The sequence below is a fragment of the Perca flavescens genome, chromosome 7 (genome assembly GCF_004354835.1).
Source record: "Perca flavescens isolate YP-PL-M2 chromosome 7, PFLA_1.0, whole genome shotgun sequence".
Classification (NCBI taxonomy): domain Eukaryota; kingdom Metazoa; phylum Chordata; class Actinopteri; order Perciformes; family Percidae; genus Perca; species Perca flavescens.
Genome location: NC_041337.1, coordinates 10,330,569 through 10,348,629, shown reverse-complemented (window position 1 = coordinate 10,348,629; position 18,061 = coordinate 10,330,569). Strand labels below are relative to the sequence as shown.

At 39.4% G+C, this 18,061-nt stretch overlaps 3 protein-coding genes and 1 non-coding gene across 5 annotated transcripts; 3 read left to right on the top strand and 1 right to left on the bottom strand.

Moving 5' to 3' along the window:
- Positions 1-2,732: 2,732 nt before the first annotated feature.
- dnajc5aa (DnaJ (Hsp40) homolog, subfamily C, member 5aa) lies at positions 2,733-7,432 on the top strand. Of its 2 annotated transcripts, none has more exons than XM_028582743.1 (5): positions 2,733-2,870; positions 3,798-3,926; positions 4,350-4,563; positions 4,670-4,841; positions 4,940-7,432. In XM_028582743.1, exons 2-5 carry the CDS (start codon positions 3,817-3,819, stop codon positions 5,041-5,043), a joined length of 600 nt encoding a protein of 199 aa, XP_028438544.1. In that variant the 5' UTR covers positions 2,733-2,870; positions 3,798-3,816; the 3' UTR covers positions 5,044-7,432. The 2 variants fall into 2 exon arrangements, with proteins under 2 accessions (XP_028438544.1, XP_028438543.1); XM_028582742.1 differs by having other exon boundaries at positions 2,734-2,870; positions 4,937-7,432.
- A 1,181-nt stretch (positions 7,433-8,613) lies between these two features.
- LOC114559210 (tumor protein D54) lies at positions 8,614-14,383 on the top strand. Its single transcript, XM_028583750.1, has 9 exons — positions 8,614-8,720; positions 9,306-9,421; positions 9,522-9,670; positions 9,919-9,966; positions 10,391-10,492; positions 12,186-12,212; positions 13,514-13,549; positions 13,766-13,814; positions 13,903-14,383. Exons 1-9 carry the CDS (start codon positions 8,708-8,710, stop codon positions 13,975-13,977), a joined length of 615 nt encoding a protein of 204 aa, XP_028439551.1. The 5' UTR covers positions 8,614-8,707; the 3' UTR covers positions 13,978-14,383.
- A 458-nt stretch (positions 14,384-14,841) lies between these two features.
- Positions 14,842-14,913, bottom strand: trnae-cuc (transfer RNA glutamic acid (anticodon CUC)). Its single transcript has one exon. It is a non-coding gene; the product is annotated as a tRNA-Glu (tRNA).
- A 581-nt stretch (positions 14,914-15,494) lies between these two features.
- Positions 15,495-17,785, top strand: ppdpfa (pancreatic progenitor cell differentiation and proliferation factor a). The gene is made up of 5 exons (XM_028583272.1): positions 15,495-15,637; positions 16,773-16,875; positions 17,078-17,155; positions 17,246-17,339; positions 17,436-17,785. Exons 2-5 carry the CDS (start codon positions 16,821-16,823, stop codon positions 17,566-17,568), a joined length of 360 nt encoding a protein of 119 aa, XP_028439073.1. The 5' UTR covers positions 15,495-15,637; positions 16,773-16,820; the 3' UTR covers positions 17,569-17,785.
- Positions 17,786-18,061: the final 276 nt, after the last annotated feature.

Sequence of the window (18,061 nt, the reverse complement as noted above, 5' to 3'; positions counted from 1 at the left end):
TTACTTTGATGCATGTCTGACTCCCCTAATCTTTTTATCTTGTTCAGCTGCTTTGTTTGGTTTTCTTATGTTCAAATTGTGTAGGCCTAGTGTGTGCTTTATTGTTGTTTTATTGGCTAATTAAACATCTGGCCAAGGGACAATTGTTGAAATTAGAGTTTTGACTAACTGGCACATTTAGCCTGCAGTGATGTTGGTGGCAACATTTGCACCACTAAAACACAATATAAACCAAGGTGGGCCGTGCATTATTAGTTATGTTGTACTGTGTCGTTGAGTGGCAAACTCTTTCTGCAAAACCAAGGGTTTTATTCAATGACAACATTTTTAATGCCAACAAAATTAAAAATACAATTAATAAATAAAACTTTAGCTTAATGATTTAAGTGAAGGGTTAATTTGCAAAAACGGATATCTCCGTTTTATTTATCTTCCTAAATTGTATTTTTTTTATTGTGCACTCAAAGGAATATCAATGGTTTATTCATTTTTTTCTTTTTTTTAAAGATTCTTTTTTGGGGGCTTTTCCCTTTATTATGAAGTGACAGTGGATAGAAATGAAAGGGGGAGAGAGATGGGGATGACACGCAGCAAAGGGCAGCAGGTTGGACCCGAACCCGCGCCGCTGCAGGACCCAGCCAACGTGGGGCGAACGCCACCACTGGGCGAGCCAGAGGCCGCCCCTGGTTTATTCATTTTAAGAATGGCTTGTATCTGTTTTAGCAAATTAACTCTTGAAGTATTTGTCGCATGCACACCACATAATGTACACTGAAATGTGTAAATTATAAGACAACAAGAACAAAATGGACAAAACAGTGTCTTTCAGGATCCCCTGGAATGTTAGTGGCCCCGAGCCATTTACCCTATACTATCCTGTGGATAATCCAGGCACGACACACCATCTGCAGTTTGTCAGACATGACTTGGACAGGACAGGGAAAAAAAAGTAGGAACCCCCCCTCCCCTAAAAATTCAACACGGGCATGGGAAGAGAAAGGAGTTTTTTGTGGGAGTAGGATGGGACATGAGTGAAAATATAGGCTACTCCTGTGTCACCCTAATAGATCCTGCATGTTTATGTGTCAGTGGTGTCAAACTCCATCCGTTTATGATTGCCATTGCACTGTAAACACTCGTTTCTGACAAGGTACAAACTCAAGGACTGTGAGGAAGATGTGGCACCAGATAGCCTACCACACCTTCATCATGCCTGTCAAATCTTTGGGTTTCTGGGAGCCCCCCAAAACACCTTATCCCTCTTCCCAGCACTGTCCCTAAACCACCCTTAAAGGTCCCATGACATGGTGCTCTTTGGATGCTTTTATATAGACCTTTGTGGTCCCCTAATATTGTATCTGAAGTCTCTTTCCCGAAATTCTTGGTGCAGTATTACAGCCACTAGAGCCAGCCCCACAATGAGCTTTCCTTAGGATGTGCCATATCTGTGTCTGTAGCTATTGAGGAGGAGAGAGGGGGGGGGCAAGGTGGAGGGTGGGGGTGTGGCCTTGACCAACTGCCACTTTGCTCGTTTGAAAGCCATGATGTCTATCTGTCTCTCATGGGTGGGCCAAATTCTCTGGGTGGGCAAAGCAGAGAAAGGGGAGGTAACCTTGCTCCTTATAAGGAGAAGATTCCAGATCGGCCCATCTGAGCTTTCATTTTCTCAAAGGCAGAGCAGGATACCCAGGGCTCTGTTTACACCTATCACCATTTCTCGCCACTTGGGGACCATAGGCAGGCTGGAGGAATGCATATTAATGTAAAAAAAAACAAACATAAAGTGACATTTTCATGCCATGGGACCTTTAAAATCACATAATCTCTAAGGCCTCAAAGCAGAATTCATGTCAAATAAATGATGGACAGTCATTTTTATCTGTAGACTAGTCAGAGCCAGATAAAGTGGACCTAAACAGATTGGACCCCCAACATGAAAATTAATCATTTTGGGAAAATACACTTTAATTAGTTAGATGAGAAAATTGACACCACTCTAATGTCTAAAGTAAACATAAAGCTGGAGCTAGCTTAGCTTAAAGACTGGTTACAGGTGGAAATAGCAAGCCTGGCTGGCTCTGTCAATTGGTAACCAAATTTGTGTCTCTAAACCTAAATAATTAGCATGTCGTCTTGTTTGTTTAATCCAAAACTGTAGTAGGCCTATAAATCGTCAAATCATATTTGTATTTAATTCTGGGCTGTGACTGGTAGGCCTAAGGGTCCTTTGGTTGCCTGGCAACTGCTCAGGGCCAAGAAATAATTTGAAACATCACCTCACTGTAAAAGTGCAAAATGTCGATTTTACACCTCAGTTTGTGTAAGAAGAAGATTAAAAATAGAAATAGGCTATAGCGTGTTAATTAGTCTTGTTTCTGCTAAACTACGTCATTAACCGTATAATTAGGCCTAACGGACAAATATGAGAGTTGATCCTCTCATCTAAATCGACAAAGAGAAATAGCGCAATACTCTAGATCTATTTCCCAAAATGTTGAACTTTTGCTTTAGACTAAGTCTGTTTAATCAATGTTAAGTGGTCTCAATGCCATGATTGGAAAAACTATCACAGTTTCTGTGAAAGTATAATCAAAATGCAGATTAGTGCTGAATCTGCACGCCTTGGCATCCAGCATCTCCCCATCACCATCCCATTCCGGTTGTGCACGCGCACGTAGGGTCGCCATGGGGTGGTGGGAGGCGGGGAGTGGGGGGGCGGAGCCAGCGTACTGCTGCAGCTGTCCATGATTGTGTAGTTGGCAGAGAGGGTCTGAGTACGTGCGAGATGCAGCCATAGTCACGCTCCACTGTCCAACATTTAGAACCTACTGGGATCGTTAGTGTTGCAGCGCATCGCAGCCGACTGAAAGGTGAGGCCCAAAGGTGCATGTAGATCATTTATTTGTCCTCGAGACACTGCACCTTGCCCTTGAAAATTACTGCTGACGATCCATCCCTGGCTTGCATCAAGAACAGGCCAGGAAGCAAACCAACATGGATGCTGTGCGCTATAGCAGTGCTGCTGCTGCTGCTGCTCGCACAGAGATTATGCTCCTAGCATCGTATTCACAGAGTCTTCTAATCCTTTTTATAGACCATTTAAACTGGGATGCGATTCGTATCAAAGGGTAATTTGACACGCAGTTGTCAGAACAGACAGTTTTTTGGTTAAAAAATGTTGAAATAAGCTGTGCAGGGCTTCAAATAGACCAGTGGCTATTATGTTGTGTCAAGATGATACCCATTGTCAGGAATGGCTTAATGTCTTCTTTTTTTTTATTTTTATTTTTTTTACTTGCAGCATCAATTTGCTAAATCTTTTTCTCTTGCAGCATTGTTGGCTGTTTGGATGTCAGTTACTGATTTACTTACAGCAGTAGAGGCAGTCAGTGGTCCTGCCAAGATGACACAGTTACAGTAAAATTTAAACAATTTGCATTGTAGAAATTGAATAAGTGCAGGGAAATATAATACATGGCTGTTTAGCCCCCCCACCGATATTTCAAACAGAGCAGCTTGGTCTTCCCACATATAAGTTGTTTGGACAGCATTGGACCAGCTGTTGCCTGCAGTCACACAGGCCTCACTTTAGTTAAAGGCCTGGTATTTTTTTAAACAGATGTATTTCATGATAATCTGATCTTAACATAGCAGGTCTGGTCATGACATGCAGCCCAATCAATGCATTTAGTTTTCTGTGTGTGTGTGTGTGTGTGTGTGTGTGTGTGTGTGTGTGTGTGTGTGTGTGTGTGTGTGTGTGTGTGTGTGTGTGTGTGTGTGTGTGTGTGTGCGCCCAGCCTGTGGACGTGAGACATCATGGCTGAGCAGCAGAGGCAACGCTCTCTGTCCACCGCTGGGGAGTCTCTCTACCTAGTGTTGGGCGTTGAGAAGGTGGCAACACCGGATGACATTAAGAGATCTTACAGGTGAGGCATCCCTCTGTGACTTTCTTCACATAATTACCACAAAAATGTGTGCTGTGATTTAGAGCTGCTAAGATTAATCGATTAGTTGTCAACTATTAAATTAATCGCCAACTACTTTGATAATTGTTTGAGTAATCTTTTACGAAATAACTGTCAAAATCTTTTTTTTTTTTTTTTTTTCCCTCTATAACCGTAAACTCAATATCTTTGAGTTGTGGACAAAACAAGACATTTTAAGGATGCCAGCTTGGACTTTGGAAAACACTGATCGACATTTTTCACAATTTTACGACATTTTACCAAACAACTAATCCATTAATTGAGAAAATAATCGACAGATTAATCGACAATGACAATAATCATTAGTTGAAGCCTTACTGTGATTATAGTTTTATTATAACTTTTTGCCAACTTTCTACACAGGAAACTTGCGTTGAAGTTCCACCCTGACAAGAACCCTGACAATCCAGAGGCAGCTGATAAGTTCAAGGAGATAAACAACGCTCATGCAATTCTGAATGACCCCACGAAGCGTAATATTTATGACAAATATGGTTCTCTGGGACTATATGTGGCTGAGCAGTTTGGAGAGGAGAATGTCAACACTTACTTTGTCCTTTCAAGCTGGTGGGCAAAGGTAAGACTGAGTGACATATTGGATCAATTATGATTTGCTCTGTGATTATTATTTCTTGCTCACACATTGACTCCTCACTTCTTCCCATGAATCTGCTTCTTTGCAGGCTCTGTTTGTATTCTGCGGCCTGGCCACTGGCTGCTACTTCTGTTGCTGCCTATGTTGCTGCTGTAACTGCTGCTGTGGCAAATGTAAACCCCGGCCTCGGGAGGGCCATGAGCAGGAATTTTATGTGTCCCCTGAGGACCTGGAGGCTCAGCTGCAATCTGATGAGAGAGGTGAGACTACATCACCTGTGTCGCCACCCCATTTTGAATTTGTTAGTGGGTTATTAACAGGAGGAGGCTGAAAAATGTTGTTTCTGTTTGTGAAGTAGAGGCTGGGGGTGACCCTATAATGCTGCAACCATCAGCAACAGAGACAACCCAGTTAACATCGGATGGGCACCACTCCTACCACACCGACACCGGCTTCAACTAACCCTCCGTTCCCGTCAATCCTGGCCTGCGGTTCTGCCTGCTTCCCTGCTCCACCTCAGTGAGATGAAAGAGAGGGGAAATCCACTTCAGAAAGACAGCCATGCGGAGGAGAGGGACTAGTAAGCATGGTCTATGAAAGGAACTAATGAAGTCACATCTCTTACTCCCCTCCCTAATTGGTTCACAACTTATTTCCCCCAAGTACAAGAAGATAAGAGGAACAACTTAAGTTTCCTTTTTATTTCTTTTGTATTTCTTGGCCTTTAACCGCACAGGTCGCCTATCCCACTTTCCTTCTCCCACACTTTGCATCATGGTGTAGCATGCACTGTTTATGAAACATGGTCTCCAAATTTTCTTTAATCTTTTGCAACATCTTTACTTTGCAAGACTCATAATGTAGGTGCAATATGTTCAAATTCTTACAGTTCTCACAGAGGAGAAGTAGGAGGTAGAGGAGGGGGTAAAGTTTACGAGATATATTTTGCTAAAGGAAAGAGCCATGGCTCAGGGAAGTGCTGGTTAGAGAGATGTGTTTGTTTGCTGAGGTGATCAGTGCCATCATTAAACCTTCAAGAACAGAGTTGTCATATATTAGTGAAATTTTGCAATACTGTTTGAGTTGAAAATGCCACCTGCCATTGTCAGACCTACAGTACGTCTTTAGCACTGCTTGTCTGCAGTGTGCTCCCCTGAGAATTTTCAATGTGAACAACAAGGTTATTGAGGCACAGAGCTTTATTTGCTGACTTTTCTTTCATAAATGCCTGCTGACGTAACATTTCTACTCAAGTTATTAATTAGTATTGGCTTTCTATTCCTTTGCCTCAGCTTCATTTCAGCTTGTCTTTGCAGGATGGAGACTACCTTCCTGTTATCTGCAGCACTGAACAGGTCATCATGACAAATTTTATTTTTTTTTAGGTACATTTTTATGTCTGCTCATAATTTCTTGCATTATACATCTATTTATGGCAGATTTCAGCCCAGGTGGATTAGTTATAGTGTCACATTTTTATGTTGCTGTATTGTTTTCAGCCAAACCTAACGAGTTTTTGTTTCATTTTATTTTCTGTTGTTTTTTTCGTCAAATCATCAGGCACATCTGATAGATAAAATCAGATAATTAACATTTAAATAATGTAGTTTTTCATTGGTGGAGGAAATGTTATTTTTAATTCGTCTAACGGTTGGTAAAGCATCTACGTTATTGTAATATTTGTTTGTTAGTGTATACCAATAGCAAACATAATTTGTAACCGAGACATCACAACTAATCAAGACTGAAATATATTTATTTCATCTAATCATTGCAGGGTTTTTTTGTTTACTTATTGATCTCTCGGTATATGAAGCCAAGAAGCTCCAGGCAATCCAGCTGGTTGTGATGACAGCTGTTAATAGTAGAAATAGCAGATCTCTGTCAGCAGCTGCCGGGGTTCGGAGAATGACATGTTTTTATCTCTGAGCTGTCTTAAATATGTTATGTAGTTAATGTGGTGTGGAAAAAAAAAACATGTTACACTCTTCATAGTTGGGCTGACTGCAGAACATGGGGATACTTTAGGTAGGGAAGAGTATGAGTTTCATCATGTTTTTAGTCCTTGTGTTCTGGTGACATTTTGTCCGATGCTGTGATCGTTTATCATTGACTTTTTTGAATCCACGTAGAGTAAGAAGCTCGTCAGGCATATCATCTGTGAGCTCAGTGCTACAGGCAGCTCCAAGTAAAATGAATCTAGATTTTTCATACTACTGAATTTGCATATATTATTGCCACACACTTGCAAATTGCCATACATTGTCATGAACTTCCTTGCCACTTTGTCCTTTTCATAAAAGCTAATAATGTGTTTCAATGGTTTACAATTGGTGAGCTCCTGTTGCCCACTCTCTGCTATTAACGGTATGGATGTTGACCTCTGTGGCCCTTGTATGATGTTTCCTGTAACCGTTGATGAAACATAGATGTTCCTGTCATGGCTTTTTCATCAAGATACTGAAAAATGCTACTGTAAATGTTCTAAGTTGAATGCACTGTGTGTTTAAAAGAAAATACTATAATGGATCAATGATCAGGAAATTCCTCCACAAAAAGACAACATAGTGTATAGTTTAACTATAGTGAAATGGTTATATGATGCATTTTTTGAATTTTATTTATTTCATACTTGATGATGGCTATAATTTTAACTGGTATGGTGTTGTAATGTAACCATTAAATTTAGCAAGGAATGGTTTAATGGTTAAGGTCGCTTGTACATACACTTGGCCCATATAAAGTATAAACCCTAACGTTTATGTTGTAGCATGGTAATTGTGTGTCTGGAAGAAAACAAGTGGATCATTGATCTGAGTTGCTGTTGTTGAATAAAAGTTCCTGAACATTTTGACTTGTGAGCCTCAGTTTGTATAGTTTGGAGAAGGCTTGAATCTGTGTGACTGGAGCCAAATGATGGATGGATACAAGGATAGAGCTTGGTGGAGCATGGTCTGAAGAATGTTAACATTAAACATATATTTAAAACAAATATTATTGAACTTGTATCTGTCGATGGGACACTTTTCCCATTTAAAAATATTTTGTATTAATCTCTGCTGCATTCATTCTAATTTACACTCCCTTAAAGGATTATTAGGAACACCAAACTAATACTGTGTTTGACCCCCTTTTGCTTTCAGAACTGCCTTAATTCTTCGTGGCATTGATTCAAAAAGGTGCTGGAAGCATTCTTTAGAAATGTTGGCTCATATTGATAGGATAGCATCTTGCAGTTGATGGAGATTTGTGGGATGCACATCCAGGGCACGAAGCTCCCGTTCCACCACATCTCTCTCATTCCAAATTCTGTTAGGTTATAAAAAATGATGCCATATTATAGATTTCAGTACCTACCAGAAAGAGTTAACTACAAGGTATGAATGAATAGTATATTTTATGTTATGTATATAAAAGGAATAAAGCATAACAATTTGTCCGAATATGCTTCTGACAAAAAACATTATCATACTTGTTTACACTGATTAATTTCATACAATATAATACATGCAATCAATAGCTGAAGCCCAAGGCTTATTGTTGCCTATCCTATACAATCCATAAAATAGCCCAGCATATCAGCAATAAAATAATCCAGAATTAATAACTTAATTTATATAGGACCTTTAAAAACAGAGTTTACAACGTGCTATGACAGACGAAGCAAGGTAAAAAAAAAAAAAAAAAAGATCAATATATCAACGGAGAGCTAAACAGTGGGGCCAAGCAATATTACGACAAAACAAGAAGACAAAAGAAGCAAAACATATAGTAAAGAGAATACAACATGAAAAACAAATAAAAAAGGCAAAAACAATCAAATCGATAAGCAAAATAATTAACTGGGCCATTCTGCACAATGATTATAACCTACTTTTACTTTTGGTATTCTAAGTCTATTTTAGTGCTTTTGTACATCACCCAAATAAGATTTTGAATGCTGGATATACTTAGCCTATGGTATCGCACACCGTCACACATGTGAACAACATCAGTCCAATGATAGCTCTGTGATCCTCTGTGTGCCCGCCTCCTGTTCGCCTCTGAGTTGACATGATTGGATGGTGACAGAGGTTGTTTGTAGCTAAGCTAGTCAAAACACTCCGGAGGTAAAAGTGAAGCAGCGATGAACCGACCAGGTAAAACAATCTCACGTTGGTTTTACAGCACCGTGCAATTAATTTTCCCAAATATCTCGGTTAGTTTTAGTCGGCAGCTAACGTGTTTAACTTTATTGTGTGTTTGTGCTGCTGTCGACGCTAGCTAACGTTAGCTTAGCTCCGTGAGCAACAAGTCACGTTAGCTGTTCAGTTAGCAGAGTGAAGTTCAGCACTAAGGACAGCTCCGATTGCGTTGACTCAACATATGAAACCGACTGTACTGCTATCTGTTACTGGTATATAACTATTGCAGTTTTTAATTTATTTGACAATAACGTTATATAAAAGTACACAACAATTAAAGATATAGCCTATGACTAGCTATATAATATTTATGACTAGGTTATCTAACATTTTCTCCATGCCTCTGGGAGGTTTCAGAGGGACTACTGTATCCAATAACTACTCTACAAATGTAGCTATATTTATATTCATATATTCGTCGTATATTCATATTTATTTACCCACACACTGTAATATTAGGGTGTCCTATAGGTTGGGGATATTTACTGTTCCTATCTATCTATCTATCTATCTATCTATTTTCCCATGCTTCTTTGTAAGGTTTTGGTGGGGCTTCACCATCCATTAGCTTCTCCACGGGGATAACAGAAAATGGATGCTCAGCCTCAGATCTAAGCGAGGAGGACATAGACAATCTACGTTTTGAACTTGAAAAGGTGATTTTTAGGCTATTAATCACAAAAAGTAAATATGTTTAACAGCATCTGCTGCTGACTTTTGTGTCTCTATTGATTTAACTGGTTTGTGTTTTTCTAGGTGGAGGAGGAAATTCAGACCTTGCGGCAGGTGCTTTTGGTCAGAGAAAAATATGCCGCAGACATCAAGAGGCAGCTTGGTATGAGCCCGCTCAGTAACATCAAACAGAACCTGTCCAAAGGCTGGCAAGACGTCCAGATCTCAGCCCCGTAAGTGCGCTGGCACCCTCATAAGCGTTGCATGTTTAGACTGCCATTTTCATTGTGAGGCAAGGCGTGTTGGATGGCTAAAAACTCCACTACATACCTCTATAGTCTTACCTGGCTTAAAACACCCAACCTGTGCTGCGACAGACCTGGTTACATAACCATGGAAAGCACACTGACGCCTGTCGTGCTCTCTGTCATAAGTCAGGGTCATAACCTGTCAACTTGTGCATGTTCTGCTCTTGTTTCAGATATCTCAGAGCCTCTGCCACTTTGGAGGACATCAGTCACTCCAACATGTAAGTGTTGGTCATCATGTTGCATCCTATCCTGAAAAACTAAAACACACAGTACTGCATTTTATAGCGCAGGGGTTTCCCAATGTTTTTTTATGTGCTCACATGTTAAAGAGGATTGTCTTCTAAGAAACAAGTGATGGGATTTTTCAGGTCAAATAGGATCGGTGCTCTGTTAATAGCCTTACAGCCAGACTTAGCATAAGGAGCAGTAGTATTGAGAGGCAGGGCTAGCCTGAAGCGTTTCTTTGAAACAGCCTTGTGCAGCCGCATGGATCGTGGCCATTGACGTATATGAGCCTATTGTTAACTGCTTAATTTCTGTTGTGAGCGTGTGGGAATTTAAACCTTTGTACTCTGTGTGTACTGTACTGTAAGTGTCACATCCATTCACGTCCTGACGTCTACTACTTCTTTCTACCTGTAGATATATGAGGACACGGGAGGGTCTCTCTCATGCAGGCCAGGTGACATCTTCTGCAATGTCCAATATGGGCGTGACCATCACCAGGAGACTGTCACAGATGAGGTACTTTCAGGATTTGCCCAGGTCTTGTCTCCTAATTTCTGAAAAGAAAAAATGTAATCATTCTGCAAATTTAGTTGTTGAGTAATGAGTCATAACAATGGCTTGAGCTCATAATAAAAACACCAAACTGTGCATGTTAATAATACAGAAGCTACCATTGAGATGCCTGTTAGGAAAAGCTGTCTTTGGCCAATTCAGGAAGGCAGATGGACAGCAGGCATCCAACAGAGAGCCACAACAAGTAGGCTACATGTCAGGAGGTGGCTTTAAAATGCAAATTGAGGCCACTGTTACAGGTTGGAGGAGTCTAAAAGAAAAATGTATTTCAAATTAATTAAATGAAACATTTAAAAACTATTCTAAGACATAAGAACATATTTAGCAATTATGTTTTTTTCTTTTCTTTTTATCTCTGTCTTCCTGGATCTGCTCTGTCATCTAAACCCCAGCACCAGAAATAAAACACTGGTTTAATGTATTACGAGTGTAGATGTAAGAACAGTACAGTCACTATAATAACTTTCAGTTATAATAACTGACAATAAATGACATTAATACATGCAGTAAGATGACTGGACAGGGCCAACGACAGCACAACAGGGTTTTGAACATGTAACCGCCGTAACGTATAATTTTAGGTTTCATATTCTATCTTTAACAAATGACACAAATAACTTAAATAAAGTAAGTTATATAATTAAGTAATAATGACTTTTTTATGGTCAATACATCCCATGAAAAGAGTAAAACCAACAATAAATATATCAGAATAACAAGTATTTTCTTTGTATCCACAGCTTGATATATAGCTTTTTCCTCTGTGCCATAGAGCTCCGTTGGTGTCCAAAAAATTATAAAAACATATACAGTAAATGAGTCACACCAGGTGACATGTTCCTTCATTAGCATGAACACATACAAACACTGTTTTTTGTTTAGAATTTTAATTCTGCACGCTCTTTCCTAGTGGGCTTGTAGCTACCGACTGAGAAGGGAAAGCGCAAAGTATTGCGACACAAATTAATTGTTGGGTTTGGTCATTTTATGGTATGGTTTACAGCAAGAAAAAAAAATCTAATAATGCCTGCCTTTTAAAGCTGTAAGCAATTGGTGTCAGCCCTCATTGAGACATTTTTAAGTGATTCTTCACACAAACTCAGTCTTTTTAAGTATCAAACATTTAATTTTCTAAATGACCACTTTAAGCATCCATGCAGTGATGGACGTTCTCAGGCCCATACCACCGTGTAGAAATACTTAAATACAATTAATATTCTTTTAATCGAAATTCAACATTATTTGTTTAAATATATTATATTAATAATGCAAAGTAACTAGTAACTAAAGCTTTAAAATAAATTGAGTAAAAAGTACAATATTTCCCTCTGAAATTATGAAAAGAATAAAGTAGCATAAAATGGAAAAACCCAAATTAAGTGTGATGCTCTGTGAAGGATGGCACCATTTTTTTTAAAAAGTCTACAGGGGATGAGTGTTGTGAATTTAAACAGATTTTTGGAGGATCACTTCAAGTTTGAAGGCCACCATCTTGTGTTTTGTTCAGCCAGTAAGCAACTGCAATCCCACTAGTACATCTGGACATGGGCAGCAGTGGCTGACAAGTCTGTTGTTGTCATCCATATGGAAACAGAAGCTGGTGTGACGTTATCTGTGTCTGTTTTTATCTCAACAGAGCTCTGCCTCTTCCGAGCCCACCACGGTAAGACTGTGTGTGTGTGTGTGTGTGTGTGTGTGTGTGTGTGTGTGTGTGTGTGTGTGTGCGTGCACATGCGTGCGCGTGTGGTGACTGTTAGACACAAATATATGAAGGAAAAATACTAAACATTTATTGTTTTCTGATTTTCTCAGTTTTATATCCCTTAAATCAAGTATGTTTCGGGGTTTTAGGGTCACTATTGTGAAAGACATTTTTTAACATCATAAAATTAAGTGATAGATTAATCAATAATGCAAATAATTTCTTTTCTGAGCCCTACCAAAAGATATATACACTCACTTAAAGGATTATTAGGAACACCATACTAATACCGTGTTTGACCCTATCCTATCAATGTGGGCCAACTTTTCTAAAGAATGCTTCCAGCACCTTGTAGAATCAATGACACAAAGAATTAAGGCAGTTCTGAAGGCGAAAGGGATCCCCCACACCATTATACCCCCACCACCACCAGCCTGCCCAGTGGTAACAAGGCATGACGGATCCATGTTCTCATTCTGTTTACGCCAAATTCTGACTCTACCATCTGAATGTCTCAACAGAAATCGAGACTCATCAGACCAGGCAACATTTTTCCACTCTTCAACTGTCCAATTTTGGTGTGCTTGTGCAAATTGTAGCCTCATTTTCCTATTTTTAGTGGAGATGAGTGGTACCCGGTGGGGTCTTCTGCTGGTGTAGTCCATCCGCCTCAAGTTTGTTTGTGTTGTGGCTTCACAAATGTTTTACTGCATACCTTGGTTGTAACGAGTGGTTATTTGAGTCAAAACTGATCTTCTATCAGCTTGAATCACTTAGCCCATTCTCCTCTGACCTCTAGCATCAACAAGGCATTTCTGCCCCCCCCAGGACTGTCTGGACTGACAAGTTTTTCCTTTATAAACCCTAGAAATGGTTGTGCGTGATAATCCCAGTAACTGAGCAGATTGTGAAATACTCAGACCAGCCCCTCTGGCACCAACAAGCATGCCACGCTCAAAGTTACTTAGATCATCTTTCTTTCCCATTCTGACATTCAGTTTGGAGTTCAGGAGATTGTCTAGACCTGGACGGCACCCCTAAATGCATTGAAGCAGCTGCCATGTGATTGGTTGATTAGATAATTTCATTAACGTGAAATTTAACAGGTGTTCCTAATAATCCTTTTAGATGAGTATACATTTTGACTAAATTATAAGGTTTGTACTATAATGCTTTTGCTGAGTATGATGTTTTAAACTTTACTAGTCACTAATAATGTTCATACTCCATTTTCTCTTCTGTCTCTCCAATGTGACACCCAGCACCCTGAGCCACACCATGAGTGTGCCGACTATGAGGTAAAACATCACTGCTATTCCTATATTTACTGCTGGCTGTTGTATTTGTGTGCTTAAACACAAATGGAGCTCGTGTTCAGGTAGATATGAGCAGGGCCTCACGGAATCCGCGGTCGCAGAATTACGCAAAACTTTGTGCGGAATTTTGCGGAAAGTAGCAGCTTGTCAAATGTCCTCTGTGTAATTTGTCTTCACATTTCTCATTACATTTTGTAGACATTCCTCTACGTTCAAGTCTTTTGAGGAAATGGTCGGAAATGTGAAGGTGAGTTTGTCCAAACAGCTGTCACACACTGTTCTTACTTTGTAGATTATCGAGTATTAATCACGTGTTTCCTGTCTGGATCACACAGGACAAGATGAGTGGCAGTCAGACAATGGATAATGGAAACACCTCTGGGTTTGAAAGACGATCCTCACGCACATGAGAAAGAATCTTCCCACATATAAAAAAGAATATGTTTTTCATACCTTGTAATGTTCTGAGAGAATGTTATTTTACTCCCTTGTCTGTGTGAATTTGTTAACTGTTATGTTCTACTGTCGTATTATACATACAATATGACTAATAGAATCCATTAAATTTGCAATGGAAAATTATTTTGAAATTATGTAAAACAGTCTTTTAATATGTGAATATGTAATATTTCTGCATGTTGGATAAATGCAATTTAGGAGTTGTGTATTTGGACATGTGAGTGCAGTAAACCCATTATCTTAAAAAAGTTTATTTACTTGCAATAGGCATTCATTGGCATTAATTGTGACATTTACAAAACTATAAGAAGTATTTTTGTACTTTACAATTTTTCAATTAAAGTCAATTGAATAGTGTGTGGTCTTTTGTCGTTGATGGTCACATACATACATTTAATTTACTGAGATTGGTGTTGTTAAATACATTTCCTACTGCCATTTTTGAGAGAAAATGGCTCTTAAGCTTAGGCTACTGTCAGTGGTGGCCTTATTCTATATCAAGCCTTTGGGTGGCGCTAGAGGCTTTGTTTTGTTTAGGATATGGAAACTGGATTCAAGTGTCCCAACTACTGCATTGAATCTACTTTTTTTTGCAATCAGAAGCTGATACTCCCAGAAGAAAAAGCACTGAATCTCCCAAACCTAATGTTGGACTATATGCAGTACAACAACATTAGTTACATGTCTGTCATCTGATTGTAATCGCGTACATTCAGTGCAATTGCAACTATTATTGATATTATTTATACACGTTTGATATGTTAAAATACAGGTCGTAAAAAACTAAAACTAAACTGGTAAGCATAAAAGCTACGTTCCCTGACCGGGAATCGAACCCGGGCCGCGGCGGTGAGAGCGCCGAATCCTAACCACTAGACCACCAGGGAAAGATGTACACTTTTAACTGTATTTAATTCTTAAACACGAAAACAACGGTAAGGTTTATGTGGGCGGGATAATGTTACACGCTGAGTGGAGTTTAATGTAAAATGACACTGATATTGGTTAGCTAACCTTCTATATGTGGGTTAAATCCATGGGTGTATGGTTAAAACAGATCCTGCTTCCCATGCAAAACAATAGGTTAGCTAGTTTACGGATTAAGCACAGCAGCATTAAACGTAGCCTATTAAAGCCGTTCCACGTTTCTAATTTAAATGTCATTTTATTAAATGACATTTGTCTCTGTCAGGGTGTCTCCTATAACTCAGCAGCTATCGTAATGTAAGCTAACATGTAATACGAATCAAACGATGTAGCTAGCTATACGATTATGTCCGTCAGTCTTTAACTTCATCTGGTTAATTAAACCATTTCCAAAGCCTCCTTTTGTCTGATGTCACCCAGTAGGTTACCCGTCCTTAACCTATGTCCTAACTCAACAGAACAACAGCAGAGCATATCCTCCTCGGGCTGCCACAGTCCCCGCCCCGTGCCACTCGGACCAGACCCTATAAAAGCCGGTACTTCTCCTGTCAGCAGAGTCAGCGACAGTACCACTGACCACAGCGGTCACCACAGAGACTTCTTCCACAAATGGGCCATTGTAACAACTAGCACCTCGCCTTCTTCAAGCCATCCGCACCTTACAACCGCATCACAATCTTTAAGGTAGGTAAGAATAATAAGTAGCCTAGGCTAACATTTAAAGTTATTCTCTTGTGTTTTAAGCATAAAGTAAATGTTTTGTCTTACATTTGTCTCACAACACCAATTCATTACAAAATACAAAATTAGCTTTTTGCATAAGTGTGCTGGAATGTTCTTTAGTGAGGATACCTGTCGTTTATATTCACTCAGGTGTTTTTAAAAACAAAATTGATGAACTGAAAGGCCACATAGGTATAGGCTGCTTTTATAAGCACATGCAGTAGCCTAAATACTGGTTAATAGGCCTGGGTAAAATTGCCTTCTGACTGTTGTATAAAACTTCTGTGTTTATCTAAGCTATCAAGTGCACACAATGTTTTTGCTCCTTGAAATCCCCAAAGCCATCTGCTGCTCATCTGGTGTTAAGCTTTAAAGCCTTCAGCTGGTTCTCAGGCTGATAACATATTCTACTTTTAAGAGTATGTAATACATATAATACATGCATACAAAATAAATAAATAAATGTTAAAATTTTTGTTGCACCATTATTCTAGGTTCTTTTAGTGGCTTCTTTTGCATTAAAAAATGTGGACAGAGACATCTGTAATTCCCTGGCAGAACACAGTAGTGCGCTACCAGCGATACGCCCTCTGTGGCAAGAGCACTGGCACAATCCTTTGCCAGTAACCTACATAGCCACGCAGCCAGCTCATGCACTAAGCTATCTAGATTTATCTGGACATGTGGACACACACTCCAATTATTTGAGTGATGAAGAAACCAGATTCAAGGAAGCAGCTGCGTTAGCTTTATCACTCTGCAGTGAACACATGTGGATAGGAATGAAGCACAGAGGACATGAATGTATGCAGCAAAAAGAAAAAATTAACTGAAATTGGTCAATGTTAGATGTGCTTTCTCACCTCATGTATCCATAAGACTGGGAAGTATCTTTGTACTGTAGTGTTTTTTAAAGCAAGAGAATCATTGTAACATTATAACAATATGCACACATTTCAAGAGAAATAAAACTGAATAAGATGGAAAATTGAAAGGAAATTAAATTATGGTGAAAACATAATGGAAGTAATTTTCTCATTTTATTTCCAGCCTAATAATACCTGCACCACCTATTTTCCTCTTGTCTCTCCTCTAGGTTTCCATTTACCATCTTTGAGGCATTTTCCATCTAAGGTCGGAGAAAATGGCAGCAATTCCATCAACTGGCTCCCTCATCGCCACCAATGATTACTATAGAAGTGAGTCAGACTTGGCCTCTCTGCATTTATATTGGATTCAGTTCAGTGAATCGCAAGATGGCATCTTTGATTGTTTTTCATTCTGCATCTGACAGCAGTATTTTTATTCTTTCTGTGGAAGCCTGTTTTTATTACGATATATACAGTGTGTATATAAATGAGTTTGTCACTAAAAATAAGTGTCTTTATCTCTTCATTCCAGGGCGCCTTGGGTCCAACTCCAGCAACAGCTCCTGTGGCAGTGCTGAGTACACAGGGGAGGTCATTCCACACCATCCAGGTATTAAAAAAAAAAATGAAAGTGTGAAAAAGTAAAGTTTCCCTGCACCAAACTAAGCTCTTGTCTAAAAATGTATTGTGCTTTTTGCAGGACTTCCAAGGCAAGATTCTGGCCACTGGTGGACTTCATTTTTCTTGGCAAAACCAAACCAGCCCGGCATGCAGAATGGATCTGACTTTCATAAGTGAGTGTTGTAATATATGAACATACATAACCAAGTTAATAAGGTGCAGTTACAGTTGGTTCTGTGGCATAGAACTAACCTTTCCTCGTGTTACAGGAACGGAACCTACACAGTGGCTGACGGCCAGGTGACCTGCATTGCCAGGGAAATGGTTATGAAGAGACGACTCAGTGAAAGCAGTGACAATGGAAAGTCTGAAACATCTAACCCTTCACCTACTTCCTCCTAGCCTCCACCCCCTGCCACTGCCTCACCTTCCTGCCGCCTGCTGCCCTCTCTCACCTCCCCTCACCCTCAGCCTGCCATTCATCACATTATCCATCACTGGAGATCATGATGTCGATTGTGTTTGTTACCTTAGTCAGTGCTTTTTTATTTTTGCCTGTATGTATAGTATATTTTTATCATGACCAAAAGTAAAAAAAAAAAAAAATATGTAAAATGTTTTTTCATGTATTTTTCTTGTAACTACACTGTTAATAATAATAAATAGTCTAAAATACTTGCAGTCAGCATTCACAATGTATTTTATTGATCTCACACAGCTGTTATTAACCTGGCTGCCAAAAGAAACAAAGTATGTGCATTATATTTTCATTATTATAATAAACCTCAAATCGTCTGTGTTATTGTCACATCTCCTCAGGTGATCCACACAGCAGAGCAGCTGTTTTGTAGCCTGATTGCTAAACTAATCTGTTTAGCTGATATGATTAGCTTAT

What these genes read in the sequence shown, in the direction of transcription:
- LOC114559210 (XM_028583750.1), top strand. An exon ending in TACGTTTTGAACTTGAAAAG is followed by an intron (nt 9,422 to 9,521) that starts GTGATTTTTAGG and finishes GTGTTTTTCTAG; the next exon opens with GTGGAGGAGGAAATTCAGAC. An exon ending in AAATGGTCGGAAATGTGAAG is followed by an intron (nt 13,815 to 13,902) that starts GTGAGTTTGTCC and finishes TGGATCACACAG; the next exon opens with GACAAGATGAGTGGCAGTCA.
- dnajc5aa (XM_028582742.1), top strand. Translation starts at nt 3,817, where the DNA reads ATGGCTGAGCAGCAGAGGCAACGCTCTCTGTCCACCGCTGGGGAGTCT. An exon ending in GACATTAAGAGATCTTACAG is followed by an intron (nt 3,927 to 4,349) that starts GTGAGGCATCCC and finishes CTTTCTACACAG; the next exon opens with GAAACTTGCGTTGAAGTTCC. An exon ending in TTTCAAGCTGGTGGGCAAAG is followed by an intron (nt 4,564 to 4,669) that starts GTAAGACTGAGT and finishes GCTTCTTTGCAG; the next exon opens with GCTCTGTTTGTATTCTGCGG.
- ppdpfa (XM_028583272.1), top strand. Translation starts at nt 16,821, where the DNA reads ATGGCAGCAATTCCATCAACTGGCTCCCTCATCGCCACCAATGATTAC. An exon ending in CACCAATGATTACTATAGAA is followed by an intron (nt 16,876 to 17,077) that starts GTGAGTCAGACT and finishes TCTTCATTCCAG; the next exon opens with GGCGCCTTGGGTCCAACTCC. An exon ending in GGTCATTCCACACCATCCAG is followed by an intron (nt 17,156 to 17,245) that starts GTATTAAAAAAA and finishes TGCTTTTTGCAG; the next exon opens with GACTTCCAAGGCAAGATTCT.